The sequence below is a fragment of the Carcharodon carcharias genome, chromosome 3 (assembly GCF_017639515.1).
Source record: "Carcharodon carcharias isolate sCarCar2 chromosome 3, sCarCar2.pri, whole genome shotgun sequence".
In the NCBI taxonomy this organism is placed as follows: Eukaryota; Metazoa; Chordata; class Chondrichthyes; order Lamniformes; family Lamnidae; genus Carcharodon; species Carcharodon carcharias.
The window spans coordinates 133,034,569-133,062,481 of NC_054469.1; the positions used below are offsets into that span (position 1 = coordinate 133,034,569).

The 27,913-nt window shown below is 42.7% G+C and overlaps 1 protein-coding gene across 2 annotated transcripts in view; it reads left to right on the forward strand.

The window, feature by feature from the left end:
• The window catches only part of itgb8 (integrin, beta 8), a 115,221-nt gene extending 87,611 nt beyond the window's left edge, over positions 1–27,610 (forward strand). For both annotated transcript variants that reach the window (XM_041184493.1, XM_041184494.1), the window contains 5 exons: positions 9,284–9,506; positions 18,465–18,562; positions 20,586–20,705; positions 24,266–24,432; positions 24,566–27,610. In XM_041184493.1, coding sequence (XP_041040427.1) covers positions 9,284–9,506; positions 18,465–18,562; positions 20,586–20,705; positions 24,266–24,432; positions 24,566–24,682 — 725 coding nt within the window. In that variant the 3' untranslated portion in view covers positions 24,683–27,610. The remainder of the gene's footprint in view (positions 1–9,283; positions 9,507–18,464; positions 18,563–20,585; positions 20,706–24,265; positions 24,433–24,565) is intronic.
• Positions 27,611–27,913: the final 303 nt, after the last annotated feature.

Below are 27,913 nucleotides of genomic sequence, written 5' to 3' on the forward strand. Positions count from 1 at the left end.
TTCCTAAGAATGGCATATGGTGTGTTTTCTTGCCACTGTCTTCATCTTGCTGATCTCCTGCACTTCACTCTGCATAATACTAGTGTCATGCCCTAGTTTCTACAATCTTGCTCTATTCACCATTAATCAGGTCTCCTGCTCTATTTTATACATGGTAGAGAGGACAACAGCATTGTTTTTTTATTCATGGGGTGTGGGCATTGCTAGCTAGGCAAACCTTTATTGCCCATCTCCAATTGCCCTTGAGAAAGTGGTGATGAGCTGCCGCCTTAAAACCACTGCAGTCCATGTGGTGTAGGTGCATCCACAGTGCTGTTAGGGAGGGAGTTCCAGGATTTTGACCCAATGACAGAGAAGTAACGGCGATATATTTCCAAGTCAGGATGGTGGAACTTCCAGGTGGTAGTGTTCCCATCTGTCTGCTGCCCTTGTCCTTCTAGATGGTAGTGGTCATGTGTTTGCAAGCTGCTGTCTAAAGAGACTTGGTGAGTTCCTACAGTGCATCTTGTAGATAATACACTCCTGTCACTGTTCATCGGTGGTGGAGGGGGTAATGTTTGTGGATGGGATGCCAAATCAAGCAGGCTGCTTTATACTGGATGGTGTCGAGCTTCTTGAATGTTGCATCCAAGCAAGTAGGGAGTATTCCATCACACTCCTGATTTGCACCATGTAAGTTGTTGGACAGGCTTTGGGGAGTCAGAAGGTGAGTTACTTGCCGCAAGATTCCTAGCCTCTGATGCTCTTGTTGCCAAAGTAGTTCCTGGTCAATGGTAATTCCCGGCATGTTAATAGTGGGGGATTCAGCGATGGTAATGCCATTGAATGTCAAGGGCTGATGGTTAGATTCTCTCTTGTTAGAGATGGTCATCGCCTGGCACTCGTGTGGCATGAATGTTACTTGCCACTTGTCAGCCTAAGCCTAGATATTGTCCAGGTCTTGCTGCATTTTGACATGGACTGTTTCAGTATCTGTGCAGATTGATGTGCAAGAGATCAGCACAGTGGAGAGTTGGCAAGAGAACACACCGTGATCTGCTGCAGTGCTTTCTGCTACACTGATTTTGTGCTCTATTTTCCATTTTGCTGTTATTTCTTTTAACTTGGGTCACCATATAAGAGGCTAAAACTAGTTGGAGTCAGGCATTTCTGTGCATATGTAAATTAACCAGCAAGTGTGGACATTTGCAACTCATGTCATATCTCTTCATCTTCTGAACCAGCTGGCCAATCCACTCATCAATTTACCCTCTTCCCTATAGATTGTATGTGGAATTAGGTCACAGATGAACCATGATCTCATTGAATGGCCAAACAGGCTTGGGGAGCTAAATAGCCTACCCCATTCTCATGTTCTTACCATTATTGTTGTGTGCCATTGACACAGGGTAGTATTTCTAGGAAGATAAAGTTTTTAATATGTTAAAATATCATCATCACCTTAGTGTGTTGGCTGTTGTTGGTCCATTTTCTTTTTCAGGTACCTTGAATTGTTTTCTTTAGAAGTATAAAAACACTGTGGTCAACCTAAGCTCTGCAGTTGTATTATAAAACTTTTCTTCTCAAGAACTTTAGAAAAAAGTTTTAATGAATGGAAAATCATATCGTGCACATGCCCAAGATTCTGATTATTCATGACTTCTAGGCGATGCTCCACATTGCAATGCAAATTCATAAAATGACCCCTACATTATGAATGTCTGTATGGTCTATATCAAAATATTAATGCAGTGCTGTTTACATCTGTACCGTATTATATTAAGTGGCTTCCCTCTGGTGGTTAGAAAATGTCATTTACTAATAATCTGGATTCTTGTATAGGACAACACAAGGGCCAGGATTTTACATTCGGCGTCTGGGGGCGGGCCCCGAAATGCCAGAACGTAAAATGACGCGCAATGACATTGGGTGTGTGTCCTGATGTCATCACGCTGTCTCGCAATATTTCGTTCAGCAGGACTGCTCCCACCAAGCCCGCCCGACCAAAGAAAAATCCTGGATTTCTATAACAAATCAATTTTGTCAGTAATTATGTAACTGACATTTGACTGCCAATGAACAGGGTGTAGTGCCTATTTGTACAAACTGCAACTAAAGAATAGAAGGAACAAAACTTGTTAATATGCACTATTAACAAAGAAAGAGGTAATTTTCCTCTTTAGCTAAAAACATACACATTGTTACGATCACTGTCGTTAACCTTTGTTCCTGTAGGTAAGCAAGTGTGAGTGAGAAATCCAAGTATGCTGTGCCATAAACAGCAAATTGGCAGAAATTATCCAAAAATGAGCTTTATTAGGTTTCAATTTAGATATGTTCAGAGTTCTGTTTTGAACTATGAAATGGAAAGATTGGATTGTGGATATGCCTTACTTTATAAAATGAAGGACAAAAATGCTTAAAACCTCTGTGGACTCTTGTGACAAGAGATAATTTCATCTGGGATATGCATCTGACACTGAGCTCCCACAATCCCACTGTAAATCCTTAGAATTAAATCATTTAAATATTCGGGGCAGTTACCCTGGGCTAGATTTTCATGGAGGGGGAAATTTGAATTAGGAAACTTCCCCACCAGGCAGACCTGCCTCTTTGAATGTCAATCCTCAAACCCTCAACCCTTTCGTCTCATATGCCTCTCCATGTGCCTTCATAGTCCCTATGTCCCTCCCTGCCCCCTTTACTCCCCATGCACCCTCATATCCTCCATGTATCCCCCATAGCCACTCACCCAGTATCCATTATGTGCAAACCTCAGGAGCCATGTCTTTCAAATGGAGATGAAAAAAATAAACTTCTAACAATCTAATAGAGCTCTCACTCAGACACACTTCATACTGAAAACATTTTGATTCATAACACACATTAAAAAAATAAATCCCCTTGTTTGTCGATCTGTTATAAAAACAAACATCTATTTCACTAACCATCTCAAAGACAAATAATCCTTTAGCAATCTCTTAACACTGTCAAACAAAATGTGAACCCTACTGAGATAAGTGATCCTGGAGAGTTTCAAACTCAGCCAAGTATTCATAATGGGCTCAATCGTAATAACAAAGCTTGAGAAATCTAAACAATGGGGTCTATTGAAACCAAAAAATCATATTTTTTCTCTAAGCTCCACCAGATGTCCTGCCAATCAAAGCAGTCCAGGAGGAGATTTTATTTTCTCCTTATGGAGGCTGGTGAAGGTTTTTTTTCAAATTAAAAGGACTCTGGCCATTTAAATCACATTTAAATTATTATTGCACTAAAGCTCCCAAGCAGTGTTATATTTAATTTTGAATGCATAAGAGCACTTCTCCTAACAGGAAAGGCATTCTAATGCATTTCAACACTTACACAATGCTGATCAACACAGTGGTCAACTTACCTATGCAGGACAGAGCTCTATTATCAATCACTTCAGTAAAACACATCTAACTTACAGTATCGCATCTAACTTTTGAAACAGAACATTTTTTTTTCTTTCAAAGTCTGTCAATGAAAGAATTCCACAAACAGGTGACCGATTTTTGTTTTTGGTTCACCACTTAGGACTGGGGTTCCCCCTGTGGTTCATGACTCCTCTGAGGTGCCGTGAACCAAGTCTCCTAACAAAGCGGGTTTGACTCCATGGATATAGCGGGTGTTCTAAAATGTCCATCCCTGGAATGGAATAGGCAAGGGCAGGATTGCCGAGTGAAGGCTCACTACCCATACCCTTATCCTGGGACCGGAAAAATCCCATGCGATGAGAATGGCGGCGTGGGAATCCTGGAAGAGACAAACTGATTAATTCTATTGGGCAAGATGTCTTTTTCAGATGTTAAAAAACCAATTTTTAAAAAAAAAACTTATTTCAGCCTAATCCCAAAAGCTCCATTCGGGTCAATACTCAGGCTTTGCTCCCCAGAATTGAAAATCCAGATCATTACTTCTTTTCTACCTGTTGCTTTTTGTTTTTGTCTTGGTGATACCACTGTGTTTCCTCTTGCTGCTTGTTACCCTGTTGATGTCAATCTCTTGCATGTTCTTTGTTCATCTTTTCTGGAACACAGACCTACCATCCATTTGGAGTTGGAAGAGAAGGAGCATAACACTAGCGACTTTTAAGCTGATGAAATTAGACTATAATAGATTGGAGCGAACCTTTGCAGTTGCAATATCATCAATGATAGAGTTAGCTCAATTGAGCACATTATTAGCTAAGATGCTCTGATCCAGAACTGCCAGCTGCTGCAAGAGGTCCTGCTGTTCTACTTATTTGTACTACCAGAAATGTTGCATGTCACCACTGTTCTCAGTATTTATGATACTGGCACTTTCAGTTCCTTACACACTATATTTGCATTATTAATCAGTCTTTTAAGAATGTGATGATTTTTTTTCTCTCAGAGTCTGTGGAATTCTCTTCCCCAGGGAACAGCGGAGGCTGGGTCATTGAATTTATTCAAGACAGAGTTAGACAGATTTTTGATGGACAAGAGTGTCTAGGGTTACAGGAGGCAGACAGGAAAATGGAATTGAGACCACAGCCAGCACAGCCATGATTTTTTTGAATAGCGGAGCAGACTCTAGGGGCTGAATGCCTACTCCTGCCCATGTCCTATGTACCTGTTATTTGCCCTCCAAAACAGCAAGGAAGTTTCTGACGACCAATTCCGTCATATATCCACCAACATCAACAGGCCTCAAAGCCTCAGCAACACACTAGTTTTGATCAAACGCCTGGCCTCCTGATGAAGCGGGTGGTTAGTGATTGCACCAATGCAGACATCCATGTCTCACCTGTGATTCCATTTCCCCAATGCACAGGTAGTCTGCTACCATCAGCAATAAAGCATGCATGTTAAATCATGCACATTCTCATGACATCTTCATTTTGTGTCAGTTTTGCAAGCTGCTTCTTTCCAGTTGAGATTACAAGATTGAAGGATGGCCCATGGGGAACAAGGGTTTTACTGTGGATCATCATTCTCCTGAGAAACTTCCATACTGAGTGAAGGACTGGTAAAACAAGGTACGTATTAGAGTTGCTGATCTCCATTGTAATCAAAGGGTACAATGAAAAGGAGATAGGGTCAGTTATCTCAGACGGTTAGACTGTGGTGCTTAATAATGCCAATAGCTTGGGTTCTCTTCTACTTGTCCCAGTGTGAACTCATGGCATCATGGAGCCATAATGAGAAACCCTCGGACAACAGGGACACTACATGAAATGAGAGAGAGACAAACAAGGATGCAATTTTCAAAATAAGACTAACCAGCATTATGAATAAAATTTCCAGTTCTGACTCCCTCAACATACTCAATGCCTGTGGTGTTCGTAATGGATTTCTAATAGGAAATAAGGACTTGCTCATCTGCTTCCACTTGTTTTTCACTGTTCTTTTCAAGGAAAATTTATATACTTTAAATTAGAATGTTAGTAATATACTCAGTGTAAGCATGCAAAATACTTAAATGATAATATGAGCAATTCAAATATTATTACTGCAACCAAAGTAATTTTAATATTGTTGGTGATACTTTCATGTATTGCTTTGAATGTTCACAACTAAAATGCTAAGAAATGTAATATTGTGTGCCCAGATATGATAGACAATAAAATGAACCACTATGTGGCTCCTTACCTTTATACTTTTGTCTTAATTCAAAAAAATTACTCGATCAGTTGCGGCTCTCCAAGTTGCTCTCAGCCTAAAGATTAAACTTTTGTAATGCTGCACCCTTCCAATTAATGCCTGCAGGCATTATTCTCCAAGAATGTTTTAATGAACTTCTTCCTTTTTTCTACTGTCACGGAATGAATGTACGTGTTCTCTTACTACCCATAATCAGAATGTTCTGTGTGGAAAGAGGTGTGTCTTTTCTTACCCTTGGAGTGTGTATTCCAATTAATTCAGCAGGAAACCTTAGTGAGTTTATAAATAAATAAGATTAAAAATTCCCCCACACCAAATTAATGCAATGTTATATACACTCGATCTCATGCATGTTTGCGCACACACGCAAAAACTGGATGCAGATAAAAATAGTACACTTTTAAAGATTACAATTAATTCAGTCTTTGATCTACGATTTTCCATCTCCCACATGGCTGGCCTGTGGTTTCTTGAATAGGTTCGATGACTTAAAGTTGAAGTAAGGGTCATGTAAAGCAAAAGGTTCACAACAGGTTGCATGATTCATTGTAGTTGAATGTCTAGGAGAATGGCTGTCAAATGAACTTTGAAACTGAAACAGGTTAAATACTTTGGTTGCTTAATGACTTGCAGCTAGTTTCAGAGTCTGGCTCTCAGACTGGCTGACTACTGATGGTTCTTAAAAGGCAAAGATGACACTGCCTTTTCTGCTGCTGCCGTCTCTTCGGTGTTTCTTTTCTGCCGGCGGCCCTGGTCTCTGAGTCTTTGGATAAAATTCATTATCCCAAGCTGAATTTGATCACATAACCAATACTGGCATCAGCCAACCAGAGTTGTTTGGAAGTCCAAAGCCATCAATACACAGTAAGAGATAGATGATGGTCTTTCACATTTAACTTGTGAGTAACTGGTCACATCAGCTTTCTTTTGTTAAATTGTAAGCCTGAAGAAGTAGAATCTAGGACCCCATTGCTTCTTTGTTTTCAGTAAGCTTAGAACAATGGCAGGCGTGAATTCCACAGAGGAGGGCTGTCTGGATATGTTCATTCCAGGGGGAGGTTCCCCACCCAGGGTGATTCAGATACACCTTTCCAGAAGCTTCATTGTCTGTGTTGGATAAGCAAAGGTCATCTGACCCTTTGGCAGCCATGTTAGCAGTTCATTTTAAACAAATAAAAGACAAGCTTCCATAAAAGCATTGTCCATGTTTAAAGATATGAAAATGACATGCCTTTACTTGAGCATTGTGTTTGGAAATTTTCCCTTGAAGCACTACCTTCTTCATGTAAGAATAGGCATTTATACTGAAGTAATCTATGAATAGTGTTTGAATTAACGTGAAGTTTTGTGATAATATGTGTTTCACAAAACCTTGGCTTACCTTTTTGACTTTTCCAAATATGCATCAGAGACAAGGAACCAACTCAGCCACCACCACTTAGTGGAAAACCACAGGCATGCACCTGTCATTTTCTTTATACTTTGGCAGTGGGTGAGTTGCTGGTCTCCATTGTAATCAAAGAGTACAATCAAAAGGACATGTGGCCAGTTGTCCCAGATGGTTAGAGTGTGGTGCTTAATAATGCCAGTAGCTTGGGTTCAGTTCCCATACCAGTGAGGCATAATCGGGAAATTTAAGATCTCAGCCTGTTTTTATGTGGCGGGACTATACTGAGATTATTTGCGCTTTGCCTTTGCTGAACTAAATGTCCTGCCCCACCACAAATATGTTCCTTGTGTCCAATCCAGGCAGAGAGAACAACGCTAATATAGTTGTGAGTGGATCTCAATATACATTGAGGTCACCCCTGTACACAGCAATGTGCGTTCATTACCATTATTATTACAGTTGCTATGATAACATTGCAAATTTTGTCCTTAAATGCCTAATGGGGGTTTTTGTTATTGGTTGCATCACTTCCAACAAATATAAGATCTAAGTCTGGAAAAAGTTTAATTTCAAGTGTTCTTGCCAATACTTTACTTAACAGCCATGAATAATAACAAACGTTTGCCATTGGTTAAATATGTGAACCTAGATTTTGGGTTTTAGTGCACAGCGGCAAAGGATCACCAATACTTATTCCATTTACATAGCCTACTTTTTGTGCAACTCTCAAAAGTTATGCGGGGAATTCTCTGCATATGAACTAAGTACAGAACCCAAAAACTAGAAAGTCCTGATCAGCTGGAATGACAATCGCAATGCAAGAATTCTTTGTCTATAGATAGCTGGCATCGAGCCCATGGAAAATTCTGCCAGCAGCCAGTATGAGGTGGGGAGGTGACCTAGCCAGTATTTGTGCAGATGCGATATCGTGGATGAGCGAGCAGAGAAATTGTGTATGGGGAACAGAGCAGGCAGAAGAAGAAATTAACAAAGATTGGCTTTATCCTTAAGGGTCGCTTCCTTTACAGGAACTAATTGTTTTGTGACTGGCTGCTGTAAGACAACCGGCCTTTAGAGTCTAGTGGGCCCCACTTCAGCCTTCCCGAGAGTACAGGATGCTTTGTTCATGGGCATTTGGGGGGCATGGATGGAAGGGCTGGCAGGAATTCCCACTGAAAACCTAATCCTGCCAGTCTTACTTTCAACTGGACTGACAGCTTCAAAGAACACCCATAAGAATTGTCTTAAACAACAACTTATATTTATTTAGAGCCTTTGATGCAATAAAATGTCCCAAGGTGATTCACAGGAGCATTATAAAGCAAAAGTTGACACTGAGCCACATGAGGACAGATGGCTAAAAGTTGGAGAAATACATAAATTTTAAAGAGTGTCTTAAAGAAGGAAAGAGAGGTAGGGGTTTAGGAAAGGAATTCTAGGGCTTATTGGGCCTCGGCAGTTAAAGGCAAGGCCACCAGTGTTGAAGTGGTTAAAATCAAAGATGTTCAAGAGGCCAGAATTATATGACCACAGATGTCTTGGATGATGTGGGGCTGGAGGAGGTCACAAAGATAACGAGAGGTGAAACTATGGAGAGATTTGAAAACTAAGGTTAAGAATTTTATAATTAAAGCTTTGCTTAACCAGGAGATAGTGTAGGTCAGGAAGCACAGGGCTGATGGGTGAACTGGACTTGGTGCATACCCCAATGTTGTACTAAGTCTGGCATAACAGAATCCTGCCCTATTTCTCTCGTCCTCTCTCATGGTCGTGCCTCAAAGGCTCCAAAAGCATTGTAGGTTTTCAGGACTTTACCATCCAATGTCCAAATTAGATTTAAGTGGAGATTCATTTACCTTTTGCTAATGTGGTCGATCAATTCCCTAATCTAGAGCCCAGTATATTTATATCTAATTGTATAGTTCTCTGACAGGATCACATTTGTTAAGTTGTGTAAGGTATTCATGATGATAGTTGAAAATGAAAATAGCCACTTTTTGTTAATGCTTGTTCTAAAAAAATAATTATTTTACCAGTAATTCAATAAATAAAATTCCAAGTGTGTACTTCCCAAAATTTGTTTTCATAGTGTTTTCACACAGTCTGCTGGGAAACTTAAATCGGAGTGAAAGTCTGTGAAGTGACCTATGAATGATGTTGATTGTGGTGAATCGATGTTTTTGACTACAACCAACAAACTATGACCTGGCGTGCCTGTTTAATTAGCGTTCTGAAACTTTAATATATCTCTCAATTGTTTCAGGCAATGGCGAATGTAAAGGAGGGGAATGCCAATGCTACGCCGGCTGGGAAGGTGAAAGCTGTAACTGTTCTTCATCCCTAATGCCCTGCAGGACAGGGCAGGGTCAGATCTGCAGTGGAAGAGGGGCATGTATCTGTGGTAGATGTCATTGCACTGAATCCAGAGTGTCTGGTCGTTTCTGTGAGGTTTGCCCTACATGTGAAAATTCCTGTGAAAACAGCTGGTATGCTTGTGCATTTCATACATACACATCATTTTACTGTTTTTTACATTTAGCAGTAGCTGAAATGAATCTAAATGAATAGCTTACTTTTCACATCAGTAGAGAAGGTCCAACACAATATGCCACAGTGAACCACACATTTAGAATGGTTATACTATATGAATATATGGTATTAACTCTTTAAGCACCTAAGCATAGCAAGATCTTTAGCTTTTTATCCCTAATGTGAAAAAAGAATTTTTAAAAAATGTTTCCTTTCACATTGGTGCCTGTGTAATAAGTGCCATCAAAAGGGGACTGTTTATATAATTGTGAGGATGGTAAAACAGAGGCTCCTCTGTCACACCAGTAACAGTATGTGTGTGTGTCTATTATTGCCAGGAATTTCCTCTGAACTTCTACTCTGCCGCTGTAACCTGTACCATGTTGCAGCTTCCACTCATCATAATGTTGCTGTTGTTCCCAGTTCTGCAGAAAATGCTGGTCCTCAAACCCACGCCAACCTCAGTCTCCCCTTCTCCCATTTGTCTGAGTTCCCCTCTCCCCAATCTCTATTTCTTCAACTCTCAAGCAACGATGGCCCCTGATATCACCCCCCATTTCATAGTCCTTCTTGCTGACTGTCCGCAATGCAGTTTCTTTCTTTTTCCCTCCCTCTCCCCACCAACTTCCAATATCAAGAATTGGGTGCGCCATAGTTGGTTCTTGTTAAACACTAGCAAAACTGAAGCCATTGTCTTTAGTCCCCATCAGAAACTCCTTATCCCTGCCACTTCATCCATCCTCCTTCCCAGTCACCCTCTCAAACTGAACCAAACTTTTTGCAATGTCAGACTCCTACCTGACCCTGAGCTGAAGTTCTAACCCCATACCCTCTCTTTCATAACATTGCATGCAGATGCTTTTGGTTTAACCCACCTGTGGCTGAAACCCTCATGCCTGAGATGCAGGGAGAATGTGAGGAAGAACTCTTTATGTGGCCAGTGGTAATGACCTGGAACTCGCTGCCCATGAGGGCGGTGGAATCGGAAACAACCAATGATTTCAAAAAGAAATGAGATGGGCACTTGAAGGAAATGAACTTGCAGGGCCATGGGGATCGAGCAGGGAGTGGGACTGACTAGATTTCTCTGTGGGGGTCTGGCATGGACTCAGGGGCCAAATTATCTCCTTTTGTGTTATAACTCTGTGGGCGGGATTTAACTTGCAGCCATGCACACAGTTCTCAATGTCTGCAGGCCAGGATGGCTTCACTCAAGACATGGCCCCAAAAGCCAAGAAGATGGCAGCACAAAAGTTTAGTGACACCTCATTGGAACACCTCTTGGACACTGTGAAGGCCCACTGTGATGTCCTCCACCCCTGCTCTGGCCGCAGGAGGCCCACCAACCTCATCACAAAGGCTTGGGAGGTGGTGGCAGTCAAGGTCAGTGCCAACACTGCACTGAAGAGGTCAGCACCCAGGATAGAGGATTGAATGATCTCATCCGTACCACCAGGGTAAGTCAACCATCTCATCACTCTAAACTCTCACACTCTCAAACTCATCACACATTCACTGGCATTTCACTCACTGCCAACTCAAGGGACATCACCACTCACTCACTCTCTCACACTCACATCTTCATCTGCTCTGCAGATCATGTCCTCATCCCGTCCATGGCAACACTCACCACCCACAAATGCCAGGCATCCTTCTCATCGGCCCTGGCTTGTGTCCTGCTCACACTCTGCCCATCTGTCTTTATGCAGGAGAAGATTGTACACAATTGCAGGGAGAGGTCCCAGACCGGCACCAGGATTTTTCCCTCGGCGATTTGGAGGCGGGGCCTGCTTGCCGAAGGGAAAGTGACACGGGATGACGTTGGGAGGAACCCCTGATGTCATCCCAGTCCATTTAAATCTTCAGGAAGGCGGGTGGACAGCGAAATCAGCTGTCCGCCTACCGACCTGTCAATGGCCAATTGAGGCCGTTAACAGACTAATTAACCTTGTTAAAGACCCTGCCCGGCCAAGCTTAAGGCTGGCGGGCAGGCCAGGAGCCCCAGCGGACTCCAGATTATTCATGAAACTTCATCTACTGGCGGGATGAAGTTTCATGTCTATTTTTTGAAAATTTAATAAACTTTATGTGTTTCTTATTAACATGCCCCATCTCGTGTGACACTGTCACATGAGGGGGACATGTTAATAATTTTAATATTTCTCAATTCTGTCCCGGGGGTGGAGTGCTGAAACTCAAGGTCCTAACGGAGTTCGAGAACAGAGTCATCGAGCTGGCCATAGAGGACGTGGACCATGCCTGTGGTGACGGTGAGGTTGATGGCAAACGCCCACGTGAGGATCCTTCTCCAGGTCATCCATCAGTTCACGCTACTGTAAGTGCAATCTCCAGTTTTCTACTCATTGCCATGCACTAATTATCTCTGCTTTCTTCCATAGACACCTCTCCCATGCACCTGACACTCTCAGCCAGCCAGACCCTCAGCTCCAGCTCCAGGGACACAGCAGCCTTGAAGACCTGTCACAGCACTGACCTACACCCTCCACCAATGCAGAGACTCGCATCTCGGTGGGACCTAGATCTACAATAGGCTCAGGGTCGTGATCCAGTGAGGACAGTGCACAACCTGATCTGCAGCAGGTGAAGGCAGGGACATCCGAGGTCACCAGCACTCGGAGGACTGCTGGAGATGACGATTCAGCTGAGTCCGAGTCAGATGATGAGCTCTGGACTCTTCTAAATCAGTTGCTGGAGCTGCAGTGACAAGCACGGGAATATCAGGAAGGGATCTCAGCTGCATTCGTCAGATCGGAACAGACGATGGAGGAGTCTGTCTGCCTTCATTCGGAGCTCATTGCGCCGTCATGCCAATGCACTGAGGCCAACACTGCTAGGATGGCAGCCACTATGGAGACCAGGACAGCGGTCCTGCGCTGCTACAGGAACTGCACTTCATTGGTGTAGACACTGGTGGTATCCATCAATGTCAATGCAAGAGGCGTGCTGGGCACCTTGATCTCATTCCAGCTGCCCCTTCCCCTTGAGAAGTCGGCCATGGGCCCTCGGGCACCCATATGGAGGAGGACCAGTAGCTGGGCACCCTGGGGCCATCCACTCAGGCGACTGCAGAAGTTTCCGGCTGATCCCAATCCCTTCTTCCTGTGACCCCATCACCTCCAGCTCCGCAGGTTGAGAAGGGTGCATCCCATAGCAGGAGACCCAAAGCAGGCCAGGGCCCTCCATGTCTCAGCCCTCTGGAGGATGTCAGCTGAAGTCATCACAGACAACAGGGTGTGGCAGTCAGCAGGCTGCTTCCATCTCCACTGTGGATGTCAGGGATGCATCCAGACGTAGCAGTAGGATTAGGGAATCAAAAAAATAATAGGAGCGCGATGGTGGCACGAGTGTTCACAAGAGGTAATGTTCATAACTGTAAATAGAACCATACCCACTCCACATCTTTTGTTTATGCCTCCTTGTTATGATGAGCAGTGTTGCTGTCACTCAGATTGCACACAATGTGCCCCCCACCCCCACCCCACCCCTCCCTCCCTGCCCCCACCGCCTGTCAAACATTTTGCTCTCATGGGCCTCTTGTCAAAGTAGTATCTTTCCATATCACCACAGTGTGTGGCCCTTTTCATCATTCTCGACATCAGTGATGTCTCAACCTTAATGTTAAGTATGCTTGTGGAGCAAATCTCATTCACATGCTCTGCAGGGTCATGTCATCTTTATTCTTGGCTGTGTAAGACTGAGGCAGAGGTGTTCTCCTATCTCGTCTGTATTCTTGAAAGGTGAAGGTGCAGTGTACAAGAAGTAATGTGTTCACGCGTGGAGAAGAGTCATAAATTGTGCAACTCTGTCTTTCGGCAGGGTTTTCATGCAATGCGCCCATACTTAGGGTGTGTGTGTGCACTGCTGTCAGCCAACATCTGCTAAGCTCACCAATAAGTGCCATTTCAAGGTGATGAAGTTCGGCCCCTCTCAGCCATGTTATTGTCCTGGTGCTCGAACATCCAACCTTGTGCATCTCCCACCCTGTAGTTGTGTGTTTTGCGAGGATAAGGCTCTTGTCACAAGTTAGGGATGCAGTGCTGTGCTTCCCCTCATCTGAGCACTTGCCGAGGCCACGGATGCTAGTTCCTGATGGTCATTTCTGGTCGGCAATAAAGGCTTTGAGCAGGCTCTGGAAGCGCACATGGTTGCTTTAGACAATTTGTAGGGAAACAAAGGGCTAGGAGTGAGGATGCACTAAAGCTGAATTGTGCTCTTTATTTGCAATGACGCATGACCTTGAGGGCTGCATGGTGTGTGTGCATTGTGGACTTGGCAAGGGCCAGGGCTGGCCATGAGGACACAATGTCTGTGTTAAAGAGGAGGCATTTTAATGACTGGCAGGCAAGTGTTTGACGGTGTCAGACTCAGGTGGTCCACATCCATATCAAGCTAAGGATAAATGCAGCCCAGGATCCCTCACTGAGAGTGCCGGATGTCAGTGTGATTTATGCATCACAGGCGACTGAGTCATCTATAAATAGATTCACAGCAGCAGAACATCATCAGCTGCCTTGCCCAAGTGTGAACTACCTGATTCACAATCGATATTACAAAGTTCCATTGCTTCAGGTAGAGGAGGATTGAGGAGCTTTGTCACATTGAAGGCATACAGCTACGAAACCACTGAGGATTGTGCAACAGCTCCTGGCTCTTGCAGGGTGCCATTGTGACTGGGATGCTGGAGACAAGCTTGAAGAGGTAGCACCTTTTGACTTCTGATGCCATGATGCCCTCCTCCAATTAGCACCTCATCTCAACAGGGACATGTGCTGTCGAGGGTTCATCTATTGCATTGAAGTGCCTGGGAGAAATATGGGGAAATGCATTGCTGGAGTTCATGCTGGCCTATGATGGAGGGCTCTTGTCCAATAGGGTACTCACTACAACTTGTCATACTCCTGGTGGAATCTGGTGGCTTTCAGGGCCTCATGAACATGCCTGCATCATCTGGCCTGTGCTATGTTCTCTTGCTCTACAGCCTCGCCTTCCTTGAATTTATCACCCTCTTTTCCTGAGAGGTCCCCCTCATCGCAGGAGACATGCAGCTCTTCCATCTCATCATCTGGCAAGTTGTCCCCCCTTTGCAGCACCAGGTTGTGCAGCACGCAGCAAGACATGATGATCCATGACACCGCGCGAGTGCTCCACCAGATCTGCCCAGTCATCGGAGCTGCATCTTTAGGATTCCTATGGTCTGCTCCGTCAATGCTCTGTTAGCGCCATGAGCTTCATTGTACCTTCACTCTGCAGGAGTCTGTGGCTGCCAAATAGGCATTATCAACCACATTCTTTTTGGGTACCCTTTGTCACCGAGAAGCTAGCCCAGTATCCTGTTTGGTCCCTCGAAAATGTCCGACATTTCTGATTTACCCAAGATGTATGAGTTGTGGACACTTCCAGGGTATCTGGCACAAACCTGCATGATCAGTTTCTGGTGGTCGCAGACCAGCTTTACATTGAGCGAGTGGTAGCCTTTCCGGTTTATGTATTGCAGTACCTGTTGCCAGGGAGCTTTTATAGCCACATGAGTGCAGTCGATGGCACCCTGCACCTGTGGGAACCTAGCAATATCAGCAAAGCCCAGTGCTGTGGTGCCCTGGCTTGCTCGATTGCTGACAAAGTTGACATAATTGTGGGCCTTGGCAAAAAGGGCGTCTGTGACCTCATGAATACATTTGTGCTTGGATGCTTGAGAGATCCCACAGAGGTCCCCAGTGGACCCTTGGAAGGAGCCACTGGTGTAGAAATTCAGAGTGGCCATTACTTTCAGAGCCACTGGCAATGTATGCCCTCCCTGCCCCCGTGGCACCAATTCCTGGAGAATGTGGCAAATGTGAGTCCCCAGATCCCTGGACATGCTGAGCCAACATCTGTAGATAAGACATACGAGTTCTGTACGCCCTGGGCCTTGCCAGCTGCCTACACACAATGTCCCTGTGAGCCTTATCCCCTGCATCCGGAGGAGGCCCTGCTGGCCCTTGGTCTTGAGGGTCATGTTCCTCCCTTTGGCGATCCAGGCACCCCCATTGCCAATCTTTTCCTTCTTCTCTCTGGCTTGTAAGTGATAATGCTGGTGGCGATAAATCCAGCCTCCACCTTCCTGATAGTCTCCTCTCTGCAGTATCAATGAGAAAGAGACAAGTGTCAGCATTATTCTCCAAGGGTCTTCTTTCTGTCAATGACTCTACAGTGAATGTGGGTTCAAGTGTTTTGTTCCTTTGTCGAGAGTACTCAACCCTAAAATGATTGCCAGTACGAAGTGTGTATCAAGGTTCCCGCCTCCAACACTCCCAGCCATCACCGACCCCACCTCCAACATGACCGACTGCTTTGACATTGCTTTGGCCAGGCGCTTAGATGTACTGCTGCTTTCACCTAGGTGCTGTGAGTCTCATTTACTGCACACTAATGCTACACTCCAGGGAATAACCATGAGGATAAACGATCATTCAGGAAATGAGATTATTTGAGAGGGTCCCTAGGCTTCTCTTCAGTAAACTGTTCAGCACCAACTTTCTAAAAGGCTTCTGGAGCTTGTTCATTCACCCAATTGCTCTGGAGTTCATTATTACTCTGGGGAATTTCCATGCTGTGAACAAGGGGTTAAAACAAGGATATCAATTAGTGCCACTTTGCAGGATTAGTCTTGCATGAATGGGCATCATTGCTTCGCTTTCCTGATTCCCTGCATTGTCATTGAAAGGATCCTAACATGTCTCAGCTGTGCCACTCTCCACATTTGGGAATGCACAGCCAATGTAATCGGCCCCCATCCCTCCCAGTGCATGCACCTACCCTCCAATCCGCCCACAGACCCTACACCAGCAGTGCTTCTCCTCATTTTAATTTTGCTATTGCTGCAAGTTGCAAGATGGTAGTGCAGAACACTCACTGCCAGACCAGCTTGGACCCTCCCAGTGTGAGTATGGAAACTCCTCCCTCTTTCCCTCACTCGCAGACCTCCCCATCCACCCCCTGTATTCCTTGATCCCGTCGTGCTCTGTTTGCTAGCCCCTGAACATTTTGAAGTGGATGTGCCTAAGGCCCTCCCGATCTTGAAGCCAGTTATACTGTTCAACATGTACCCCCCACTAACCCTGCCCCCAGTCATGTGCCTTAATGCAATCTTTCCCACTTGTAGCCCCCAATATAGCCCTAGCCCTGTAGCCTTTCCCTTTGCCTCAGGTCAGTTCCCCATTAAAAGCCTTACTGCTGGTCTGGTAGGCAGAGACTTACCTGTGGCACCCCACTGAAAGCAATGTGGTGCTGCCTGCGAAGCCTGGTGCTGATTCCAGCGAGCACTGCACACTGCAAGGTAGGCGAACTAACCTCAAAGTCACGAGCAAAGCGCACGTCGTTTATATCCTGTTGTGAAACATGTCATTCTAATTGCACGCTGATGTGGCCTGATGATCCAGCGTGGGGGGATGATTCAGGCGAGCAGGACTTGTAATGAGATGCAAATGTATTAAAATAACATTCCTGATGTGCAGTGGCCCGTCATTGATGGGTGGAGCGGATGATCGCAAACTGATTTCAAGACGACATAAAACTGATTTTTGTCACTTTGCAGGATTAATCTTGCATGTATGGACATCATTGTTTCGCTTTCCTGATTCCCTGCATTGTCATTGAAAGGTTCCTAACATCTCGCCATATTTTTCACTCCTGCCTGCCATGATGCCCATCGCGAATGGGGTGAAAATATGCAGCCTCTGACTCTGTGATGTCTATATTGCTCTCCTTTATAACTCTGTTTGAAACTCATCTGTTTGACCAGGTTTTTAGTCCCCTTTTGTAATATGTCCTTTTATTTGGTGTCCATTTTTAATTATGTCACTGGAAGTGCCTTAGGATGTTTTCTATTTAAAAGTGTTATATAAATTTAATTTGGCAAACATTGTGAACTTCCATCATTAAATAAAGTTTTGTATAGTGTATATCAGCAACAGCATTGTGAACCCAGTACATTCAAAGCATGAGGTATATGTAGGCAAGAACATTGGAACAGGAGTAGACAATTCAGCCCCTGAAGCCTGTTCTGCCATTCAGTTTATGACTGAACTGTACCTCAACTCCTGTTATTTGCTTTTGCTCCATATTCCTTTAAACTTAGCACAAATCCTCCCTTACCTAGCACAAATTGATAAAGCTTGATCTTGAAAATTTCAATTGACCCACTATCCACAACCTTTTGGGGACATGCTACCAGATTTCCAATACCTCTTTTGTGGAAAAGTGCTTCCTGACTTCACTGCTAAATGGCATAGCCACAGCTTCCACTGAAGACTCCCAAACATTGCAGCCTCAATCCAAACCAATTTCTGCAAGGGGCCTAAAAATGGATGTTAGGTCTCTCAATTACATGTGTAAGCAGCCCAATGTCTCTTTAGGCAAAAACAAAATACTGGGGATGCTGGAAATTTAGAACAAAAACAAAAATACCTGGAAAAACTCAGCAGGTCTGATAGCATCTGCAGAGAGGGATAGAGTTGACATTTTGAGTCCTTTAGGCAGCTGCACAGGACACCTGAAAAGTTGCCTTTATCAATATGGTGGCACTTGTAACACAGATGCAGATTGGGTGCAAGGTGTTGCATCCTGAAATTGATCCTTTTTGCCCATGGCTTCCACTTACAAATGAGGACCAAATGTGTAATTCAAATTTGTTTTATATTCTTAAAAACATATTTTTGCATTGTTTCCTTTATGCCCCCAGTGTATTTGGTGAGCTTGATTTTTGCCTAGTGACTCTCATATGGTCAAGGATCTCACAGTAACAAAACTATATATACATTTGCACATACTCGGGTATGAATACACAAATGCACTGAAATGAAATGTGTATACTTACATTAACGTTACTGAAGGTTTATCTGACTTTTCATTTCTAGGAAGTGCGTGCAGTGTCATGTGTTAAACTACTGGGCAGTGTCTCCTGCCAATTGCACCATCTCATGTTCTCAAATGGTGGTGGTGGACCGGCTTTCAGGTATCTATTTCTTTTTGGATTCCACTGTTTCAGGTTCCGTGCTTATGCTTCACACTGGCGGGTTTGTGGGGAGGTGCGGGGGTGTGGTGTGTGTGGGGGTGTCTTTACTAACTGATTTAACCTTGTTAAAATAGAGAAATGCTCCAAAACCTGTTCTACAAGTACATAACTATCCTTGGGATCGTTGCTTTAATTTAATCATGTTCCCTACATCCCAACTCCCATTACTCTCTCAGCCCTTGCTGTTAGAGTTCTCCCACTTAAATTTTGATACTGGATTCAGATTTGGCTTTTACAGTAACACCACTTTCATGTGACACTGCAAAGGAGCAATCTTCTCACGATACATGAATAATATCACCATGGAGTAACAATTCAAGTAGTTCAGGATATAGAAATCTGTATAGTATACACAAACTGATGTTTATTAATCAGGTTTGTCATATCACCATTGTTGCAAAAATGTTTGCAAAAATCTCTGTCAGATGGCCACGCATTGCCTCAAATCTGCAGAACAGTGAAAAAAAGTGAAGAGACAAAGGTAAAAGTCTCAGCTGTGGCAGTGTTGAGAAATGGGCACTATTGGATCCTGCCCTCCCCTCTGCCATACACCCTGTCCAATTGCCCATCCACTATTTTCCTTTCTTCCCATTGAATTCAGTCAGTTGGGATGTAAATTGACTGGCTGATACAATATTTTCCCCTGTTTGACATTGAAGCTTCCAATACATGTCTAAATGTATTATTTGTGTTGGGAGAAAATAACCATCTTAAAATTATTCTTGAAGGTTACTTAACAATTTAACTGACACGTCTGAATGTTTTTCTTTTTAAAATGGACAAAACCTCTGAATAATTTCCTATGATTACTGGTTAATTAGTGGAGCTCCCAGAATATGCGCTTTTTTTCTATTTAGGAGAGGATGCACAGTTCTAACACTGAACTCTGTGTATTGAAAGTGGAGAAATGTACAGGTCTATTTTCAGAATTGTTATGATAACGCTGAGATCAACAGTTTAAAAAATAGATATAGGGCTGAATTTTTTGCCTGTTGGGTGGGCGGGCCCGACCCAATCTCCGGCGGGCGGGGAGCTGATCCCTGCTGGAGAAGTAGGCCGCACCACCATTTTAAGTGGGCGGGCCAATTAAGGCCTACCCAGCGGAAAGTGCTATGCGCTTCCTGTGCGGGCGGGGGGGATTCCCCAAATGCGAGAGGGCTGCCTCAGGGAGATCGCTGAAAGGTTTTCAAACTTTAAAAATAGAAAAATAACAAAATCATTAACATGTCCCCCTCATGTGACAATGTCACACGTGATGGGACATGTTAATAAATTGCACAAAAACTTTAATAAACTTATTTAAAACCAACATGAAACCTCATCCCACCCGTGGATGAGGATTCATGTTTTTTCTATTTGCCGCCATTGACAGGTCAGCAGGCGGACAGCTGATTGCCTGTGCCCCCGCCTTCCTGAAGATTTAAATGGGGCAGGATGATGTCAGGAGTTGCCCCCGACGTCATCCTGTGTCGGTGAGCGGGCCCCACCCCCAACTTGCCGACAGAAAAATTCATCCCATAGTATTTTTCATGGATTGTCACAACAGGTGAATTAGGTTCCCAATAAAAGACACCTTAGTTTTTGGTAGAAAACTCTACCTATCTTCATTCTTAGAATTTTGCTGCCCCATCCCTCCCTGAAGCTACTTTGAAGGACTAAGCAGCTTGAATGGCCAATACCAGCAACCAAATGCTATTACCCTTAATGATAGTGCTGCATTTGTGCTTGTTTTGTCTCTATTTTTTATGTTGTCATAGGCAAATGAGCTGCTCAGGAATTTGAGTGTAAATTCCCTTTTACAAGACCAGTGTAATTTCTGTGTAAATACAATCTCAGGAAAGAGCTATATTTTTGATACCATTGGTTTTGCCTTTAACTTAAGCTGTAGGAGTTCTTCAAAGGTAGGATAGCATTGAAACTTTGTTTTTGTTGACCATGTCATTAACTTATGTTTTGTTCTCAGAATTAGAGGAAGAAAAAGCACAACACTGCGTTTTTCAAGCACAAAATAAATGCTTATATAAATTTAAGATGGTAACAACTGACACTGAAAAAGAATATCTTTATATATTGAGAAACCCAGGTAAGTGTTTTATGTAATTACATAAAAACACAAGAAATGTCAGGACTGAAAACATATCAGTTAGCCCATCAAAGTTCATCCTTCTATTATATTAATTATTTTTAATAATAGACCCATTGTACTTGTTAGGGGGAGTTGGCAGGGTGTGTGAAATTGGGAGCTGTGGTGCACGATGCCAGAAAGAGTTTGGAGGCTGCCAGGTGCAGAGGTAGGCTGGGCGAAAGACCAACCTTTAACTCTGGCACTTTGTTGGAGATATTCAAAAATTAATAAAACAAAACACAGCCCTCATGCCCCACACAATCCCCATGCCCTATCCATGCCAACCCATGCCACCTCAGGCCCCCATCTACCCATGTGCCTCATACCCTCTTGCCAACCTATGGCCCTCTACCCAAATACCAACTCATGCCAACCCCTGCCCCCCAACCACCATCTTTGCCCATACACTTACCATGCCAACTCATTCTATATTCACCATGGGCAGACCTCAGGAGCCATGCTGAGATTAAATAAAGTTCTTAAGTGTCTATTGATGAATTAATTACTTCAAAAAATACTCCCATTCACTATATTCAACTCCCTTTAATCCCTTATAAAAACAAGCTTTTGCATTCATAGTCCCACTTCAACGACTTTATAAGCACTTGGAGCTGTTCATCAAACCGTGAACTGACAGGCACCACACTGTAATAAAAATTGTGAAGTCAGTCATGCAGCACTGATCCTGTAATCGTAAGCCTCAGTCTTATGCCAATGAAAGAATGAAATAGCAAGCATGATTTTTTTTTAATGTAGCAGATTTTTTCAAACAGTTAAAGGGCAGGAAATTTAAATCCTCTGTCAGCTTGACTGCTCTCTTGACAGTTCCAACAAGCTTGACAATTCCCATGTGTTTATGCACTTTTTATGCACATTCATGTCTACTTTTAACAATTCCAAAGGTCACCTGAGCTCTCCCAAAGAGCATGTTACCTCTCCCAAAGGTCCTGGGACCATATGTAAAAGGGTACCCTACTTTCCCAAAGAACTCCGGCAGCTTTAGACCTTCTCCTACCAGGTCTAAAGTGCACAAGTTGTATTTTGGACATCCCACTAGCCAAAATCAGATCTGACCAAGGCAGCTGCACCTAACATATGGAGTTGCCTCCATGACCCATAGATGCACAATTTAGAACGTTCCCCATTGCCCCATTCCCCTGCTGCCCGCCAACAAAAATGGCAGGGACCTGGTTCAGGGGCAGGACTTACAGATTTATGCCTTTGCTCAACCTCTCTGCCTGTGAGAAAATTCAGGCCATACTTCAATAAGGGCTATTGTAACCACTTTCTTTTTCTAGACATTAGTCTGGAAACTCTTTCAGTCTTTCCGCACATCTTATTCTTCTTTACAATTAGGGATCAGTCTTGATTTTGTTAAATATTTTGAATATGATGTTAAATCATAACATTACGAATTTAGAAATTTATTAGGACATCAGTTGGGACCCAAACCAACAGCCGTGACAACTAATGTGTCAGAGGATCATTTGAACCTGGTACTTGGCAGTGTTCTGTGTTTGGTATTTGACTCCCTAAGTAATGCTTTATGGTTAGAAATGCTCTGGATTTCTGCAATGCAAGCTAAAGCCCTGATTTTACCTCCCCCACTTCCTTGTGCAATAAGAAAGGGACATGTGGAGGATTGAAGTATCTGCAGTGTGGCATTCGAGGGGGGACTTATATAATGGAGCCACTGTGCTGAATCCTCCCAGAAGCCCACTGGTGTTACATGCCAATCAGGCAGTTGAGAAATCACTAGTGGGCATTTCGTGGAATCAGGATCCCAGGGGTGGAAAGTCCTACCCATCAAGAGCTGCTGGCTAATCAGAGGCTGACTCCTCTTTTGTTCTGCAACAGTTGAGGGAGTTGTGGCTGCTGCTGGAACGACACCCACCAGAGGCCCAGGATCATGGAGTGACCCACACCAGAGCTAATTGATGGCAGGAGGGGTTTTGTAAAAGGGTGGGGGGGGTGGTTGCAGTGGAAAAGTGTGTAGGGGAGTCAGCAGCAAAGGCAGGGGGCGGCTCTCAGCAGACCCCCCCCTTTCCCGATGCTGGGTCCCTCGATCAGGCATGGATTAATATCAGCAACTGTGGGAAGAGGTCCTTAATTGAGCTTTAATTGCCTATTAAGGGCCTAAATTAGGCTGTCCATGTACCTTTCCACCATGCTTGGCCTAAATAGTCAAGTGGTTATGGTACTGGGTTTGTAACCCCAAGATCAAGAGTTCAAATCTCACAATGGCAAACTATGAAACAATGTAACTTTATGCTTGGCCTAAATAGCCAAGTGGTTATGGTACTGGGTTTGTAACCCCAAGATCAAGAGTTCAAATCTCACAATGGCAAACTATGAAACAATGTAACTTCATCTGAAACAGATGAAAACAGGTTTACTCAAAAGAGTATCAAGAGTTCAAATCTCACAATGGCAAACTATGAAACAATGTCACTTCATCTGAATAGGAACAGATGGAAACATGTTTGTACTCGAAAGAGTTACTAGCAATTATTGGGTGTTTTGTTGACCCCTTTAATCACATTTTGATTTAAAGTTTGTAAGGTTCCTTTAAACTTTGTCCTTGGTTTTACAGCTGACCTGAATTAGGGGCTGTGCCTGATTTATCCCAATTTTGTTGATTTGGTTTTCATTTAAAAGATTATCAAGAGTTCAAATCTCACAATGGCAAACCACGAAACAATGTAACTTCATCTGAAACAGATAGAAACAGGTTTGTACTCGAAAGAGTTACCTTTCCACCATGGACTTAATCGGCAGAAAAATGATGGGCAATAGGGGAGAACATAAAATACTGACCAATGAAGCCAGTTTGCACACGTGTCACATTTTTGCAGGGAAGTGAGGTCCTCATTGGTATTCAAAACTCAAACACTTGGTGTTAACCTTACCAGGGAAACCAAGAATTCAGTATCAGCAGATCTCCTTGTCTGACTTGGTGTCAATTTTTGAGCTGATTTGCACTTCCTGCAGGAAAGAAATTCATGGGTCAGATATGATTTTCCAACTGCTTCATCTACGATTTTCCCAAAATTTCCAATCTACACAGGTCTGCTCGAAAAAAATGGAATGCTTTAAGTTGAGAATTGATAAATTCTAATGAAGTATTACTAGAGGGCATTTTTGAACAGCATTAATTTGTATTAGCTAACAATTTGAATGAGGCTATTTTGATTATAGCTGATTAGACTATTAAAGCATATAGTCAAAGAAAAGAAGTCTTAGCTGATGTTCTGCAAAGATTTCTTTGAACTTTGAGTATATCTATCCTTCAGGCTGTGTTTGCCTTATCAATAACCCAATGAGCCTGCATCTGCAAAATCTAATATATTGTAATTAGAAATTCCATATAAATTAACTGATTTTTTGAATGTTGAATTTTTTGAGCATTTGTTTAATTACAGTAATATGCAATTCATAAAGTCTCACATTGAAGTGAAATTTTAAATATAAAACATGTATAATGTTTTTAGATTATTATTTTTATTATTATTTTGCAGAATACTACTCCAGCCACAATATGCTTGCAATGTTTCTTGTCTTCTCTGTTGGTACGGTTATGACTGGATTAATCATTGTGGTGGTAATCAGGCAAATAATGATGCACTGGAATTCAAATGAACCAAGTCATCCTGGAAGCAATTGTAAAATATCTCCCCCACAAAAGGTAGAACTAATAGGTTATAGATTTACAAGCGGCCAGAAAGTTTAAAATTGTTTAGATTATTTATGGTAATTCATCATGAGGGAAATATACTGGGAAAAACTATTGAAGGTACAAATTTCTTTTCTTTTTCAAGGGAAAAACTTCATTATCTATAGTTAGTTCAAAAACTATAGCACACAGGCGTGACAAACCGGAGGAGCACCATGCGTACATCAACAAAATGCAAGTAATTCAGAAGCTTGACCTGTAACAGAAACATTACAAAAATATTACAGGATTCCAACCTCCTTCATGGGCTCCAGACCAAATGGCCAGCTAACAAAATAGATATGGATGAGGAGGGCATGTTCAAAATATCCAAGTTCACCCATCCAGAAAAGCTGACAGTGCCAATTCTTTATCATATTACCCAACTGTTTCTTAAATGATTTGAAAGCTTTTGTCTCCATTTCCTCACCAGGAAATCCACTCCATGTGGGTGAAATTGGTCTTGTGCGGTGACATAATGCAGGCAACAGAACTGGAAAAGAAAATCAGACAGGGTGTATATCAGGCTGCTGATTCACAAGCGCCGATTTTGTGCTACTGCCTGGGGCCAATTTCACTCCCATGTGTTGATTACTTTTCATGAAGCAAACTTTAAGACATCAGTCTTAAGTTAGTTTTTCACTATTTTGAGCCTCTATCCACTTGACCTATTGTCATGATTTAACTTCAAGTAGTTTTCATTTACCCTTTCTACACTATTTCTTATTATGTACATCTATGGGGTCTCCTCTCAACCACCTCCTGTCAAAGCTGAAGAGCTCAACTTTCTCCGGTCTGTCTTCATAATTCAGTGACACCAGGAATATTATTGAGAAAACTATTTCCATAGAGAAACCTGTTTCCTTCTCTGTTTCCCAATTGATGGTATTTATTTAATCCTAAAAAGCTTGTGAAAAATGTTATCTAACAGGCAGCTAAATATAAGGTTTAACATTTTAATGCAACTAAGAGTTGCATTAAAAAAGTCATCAAGGTCCTACGTATCGTGTCAAGCACTGGTATTCTTTTGTTATGGCAATAACTGTTTAAAAGCATTTCTGGCTCCAACTAATTGAAATTCAATGAGAGTTAAGTCAAAATGACTTCAGAAATAGTGAACTCTGTAGAGGCATCCTAGAATTTTGTGAATGTTTAGTATTTTAACAAAACATTTTGTTTGTTATATGCCGTATTCATGAGAATCACCAATTTTGGAACTGAAGAGAAAGAGGTGAGATAGACCAGTAATGAACGACTGCCTGTGCAATAATATTTGTAAACAAACCACTGGAAATAAGTGCATTATTGTTATGATTTTTGTTATCACTACGGGGGAACTAAGTTTAACAAAATACAAAATCATCAACAATACTGCATAAGTACTGAAATCTGTGAAGATATTTTTTCCAAGAAAGAGAATACTGTGATAGTCCAATGACTGCTTAACTCTTTCACCTTTATTTGCTAATGTTATTGAGAACAAATGTCTGACTGGTAAGATCTATATTTACCTTATGGTTCCTATTCTCATATTTATTTATTTTGAAGTTGATAAAAAGCTGATAAATGGAATTTAGTGTGTACTGAATATCTGAAACACAAATGCTACAATCCCTAACGAGGACGAACTTCCAGTGAGAGTCTCCCGCTTGCCTGGTGTAACTGTATTGAAACAGCCACCTAAATTGCCCGAACAATGGTGTGGATGCTGTTTAAAACATTTTTCGGGGATTTCCTTGGCTCTTCCACCAAAGTTAAAGCAAACAAGTAGGAAAACCTCCATGAAAACCCATCTCTATATTTTTAAATGTGAGCCAGGATTTTTTATAAGGATCAGGATTTGGAGGCAGGCAGGTGAATAGTTTGGCGCCGTCAGTCTCCATGCCAGTTCATTGCCGCAATCCCAATACAGAGCCATTTTGAATGAGGGCAGCTTGGGGACGGATGAGGCTAGATAGCCAATTAAGACCATTTATTGTAAATTGTGAAGTCTATTAAGGCCATGTCCCCATGCCAGCTGGAGTTTCCAGTCGATGATATGGGAAGCCTGCATTGATCTGGACCATTTCCAGGCCAACATGGTGGGAGGGTTGATCACAAAAGATCAAGCAAGGAACCCATAATGGACAGCAGGTGCTGGAGCCCATTCCCTGGCCTTTAATTGGCTGGAGCCAATTGAAGATTGCAGTGGCCATCTAGGGTTGCCAACTACGATTAAATAAATCCCTGGAGGTTTCATCACATGGCTTGCTCCCACACTCCAGCCATTATTCGGCCAACACATCCATCATTGTGACATACCGCCTTCCTATGCCAATTGGAAAGCAGACAGACTCATTATTGAATTAGATGATGCTTGACTGTCAGCCAAACAGCTTTTATTTCCCACTTTCAATATTTTCATAGCTGGTAAAGATAACTGTTTAAAGAAAATGACACAAAAAATCTTTTTTAACGTCCAGACAACTTTTCTCCAGGATTGCACACAGCAGTGCCCTGGAGACTGATCTTCAATTCCTGGAGACACCAGGCCAATCCTGGAGACACCAGGCCAATCCTGGAGGGTTGGCAACCCTATGACATGCCTAAAGCATCCCATGCAGGGATAGGGCCCGGAACTAGCCCCACGTTCCTGACCCTGATTGAAAATCCAGCCCATGATTTCTATATCTTTTCATTTTTAGAAAAATCTATGTTGTAAAATGGACTGTGTATTTCCATAGCAACTTTATGTATGTTACGCTTAAAAAATTGGCTGGTGAAAGAGAGGTTGTTCTTTAACCTTATAAACTGGGAATTATAACGTATAATATTATCGTACCAAGTTAGCCTTTTTGTTTGAAAAATCCTCTACCTGCTACTTTGATGCTGGCATTAATCTATTTCTACGATAACATATTAAAGTCTAATTTCCAGGCTTATACTTTTGTTAGTGGGAGTCCTTTAAGAGGGTAGCCAAGGATCTCACCCATATATTGGAACTGCACAAAATGCAAAGAATGCATTGAAACTGCAGTTTCAACTCCAGTTTACCTACTTTAATAAAATCACACCCTGCTCCCCCTGATACTGCCTATCCTTATTGTATTTTTATATACATCCATTCATGCTACATAAGTGCCAGACAATGACCATCTCCCCTTGACACTCAATGGCATTATCATAATTGACTCCCCCATTATCAAAATCCTGGAGGGTCACTATTGACTAGAAACTTAATTGGACCAGCCACATAAACACTTAGCTAGCAGAGCTGGTCAGAGGCTGCATATTCTGCTGTGAATAACATACCTCCTGACTCCCCAAAGCCTGTACACCCTCTACAAGGCACAAGTCAGGATGTGGTGGAATTGTCTCCATTTGCCTGGATGAGTGCAGTTCCAAAACAAGCAGCTCAAGACTCACCTGATGTATCTCTGTGGTGGGAAATGCAAGCTTTTAAAGCATTCATTCT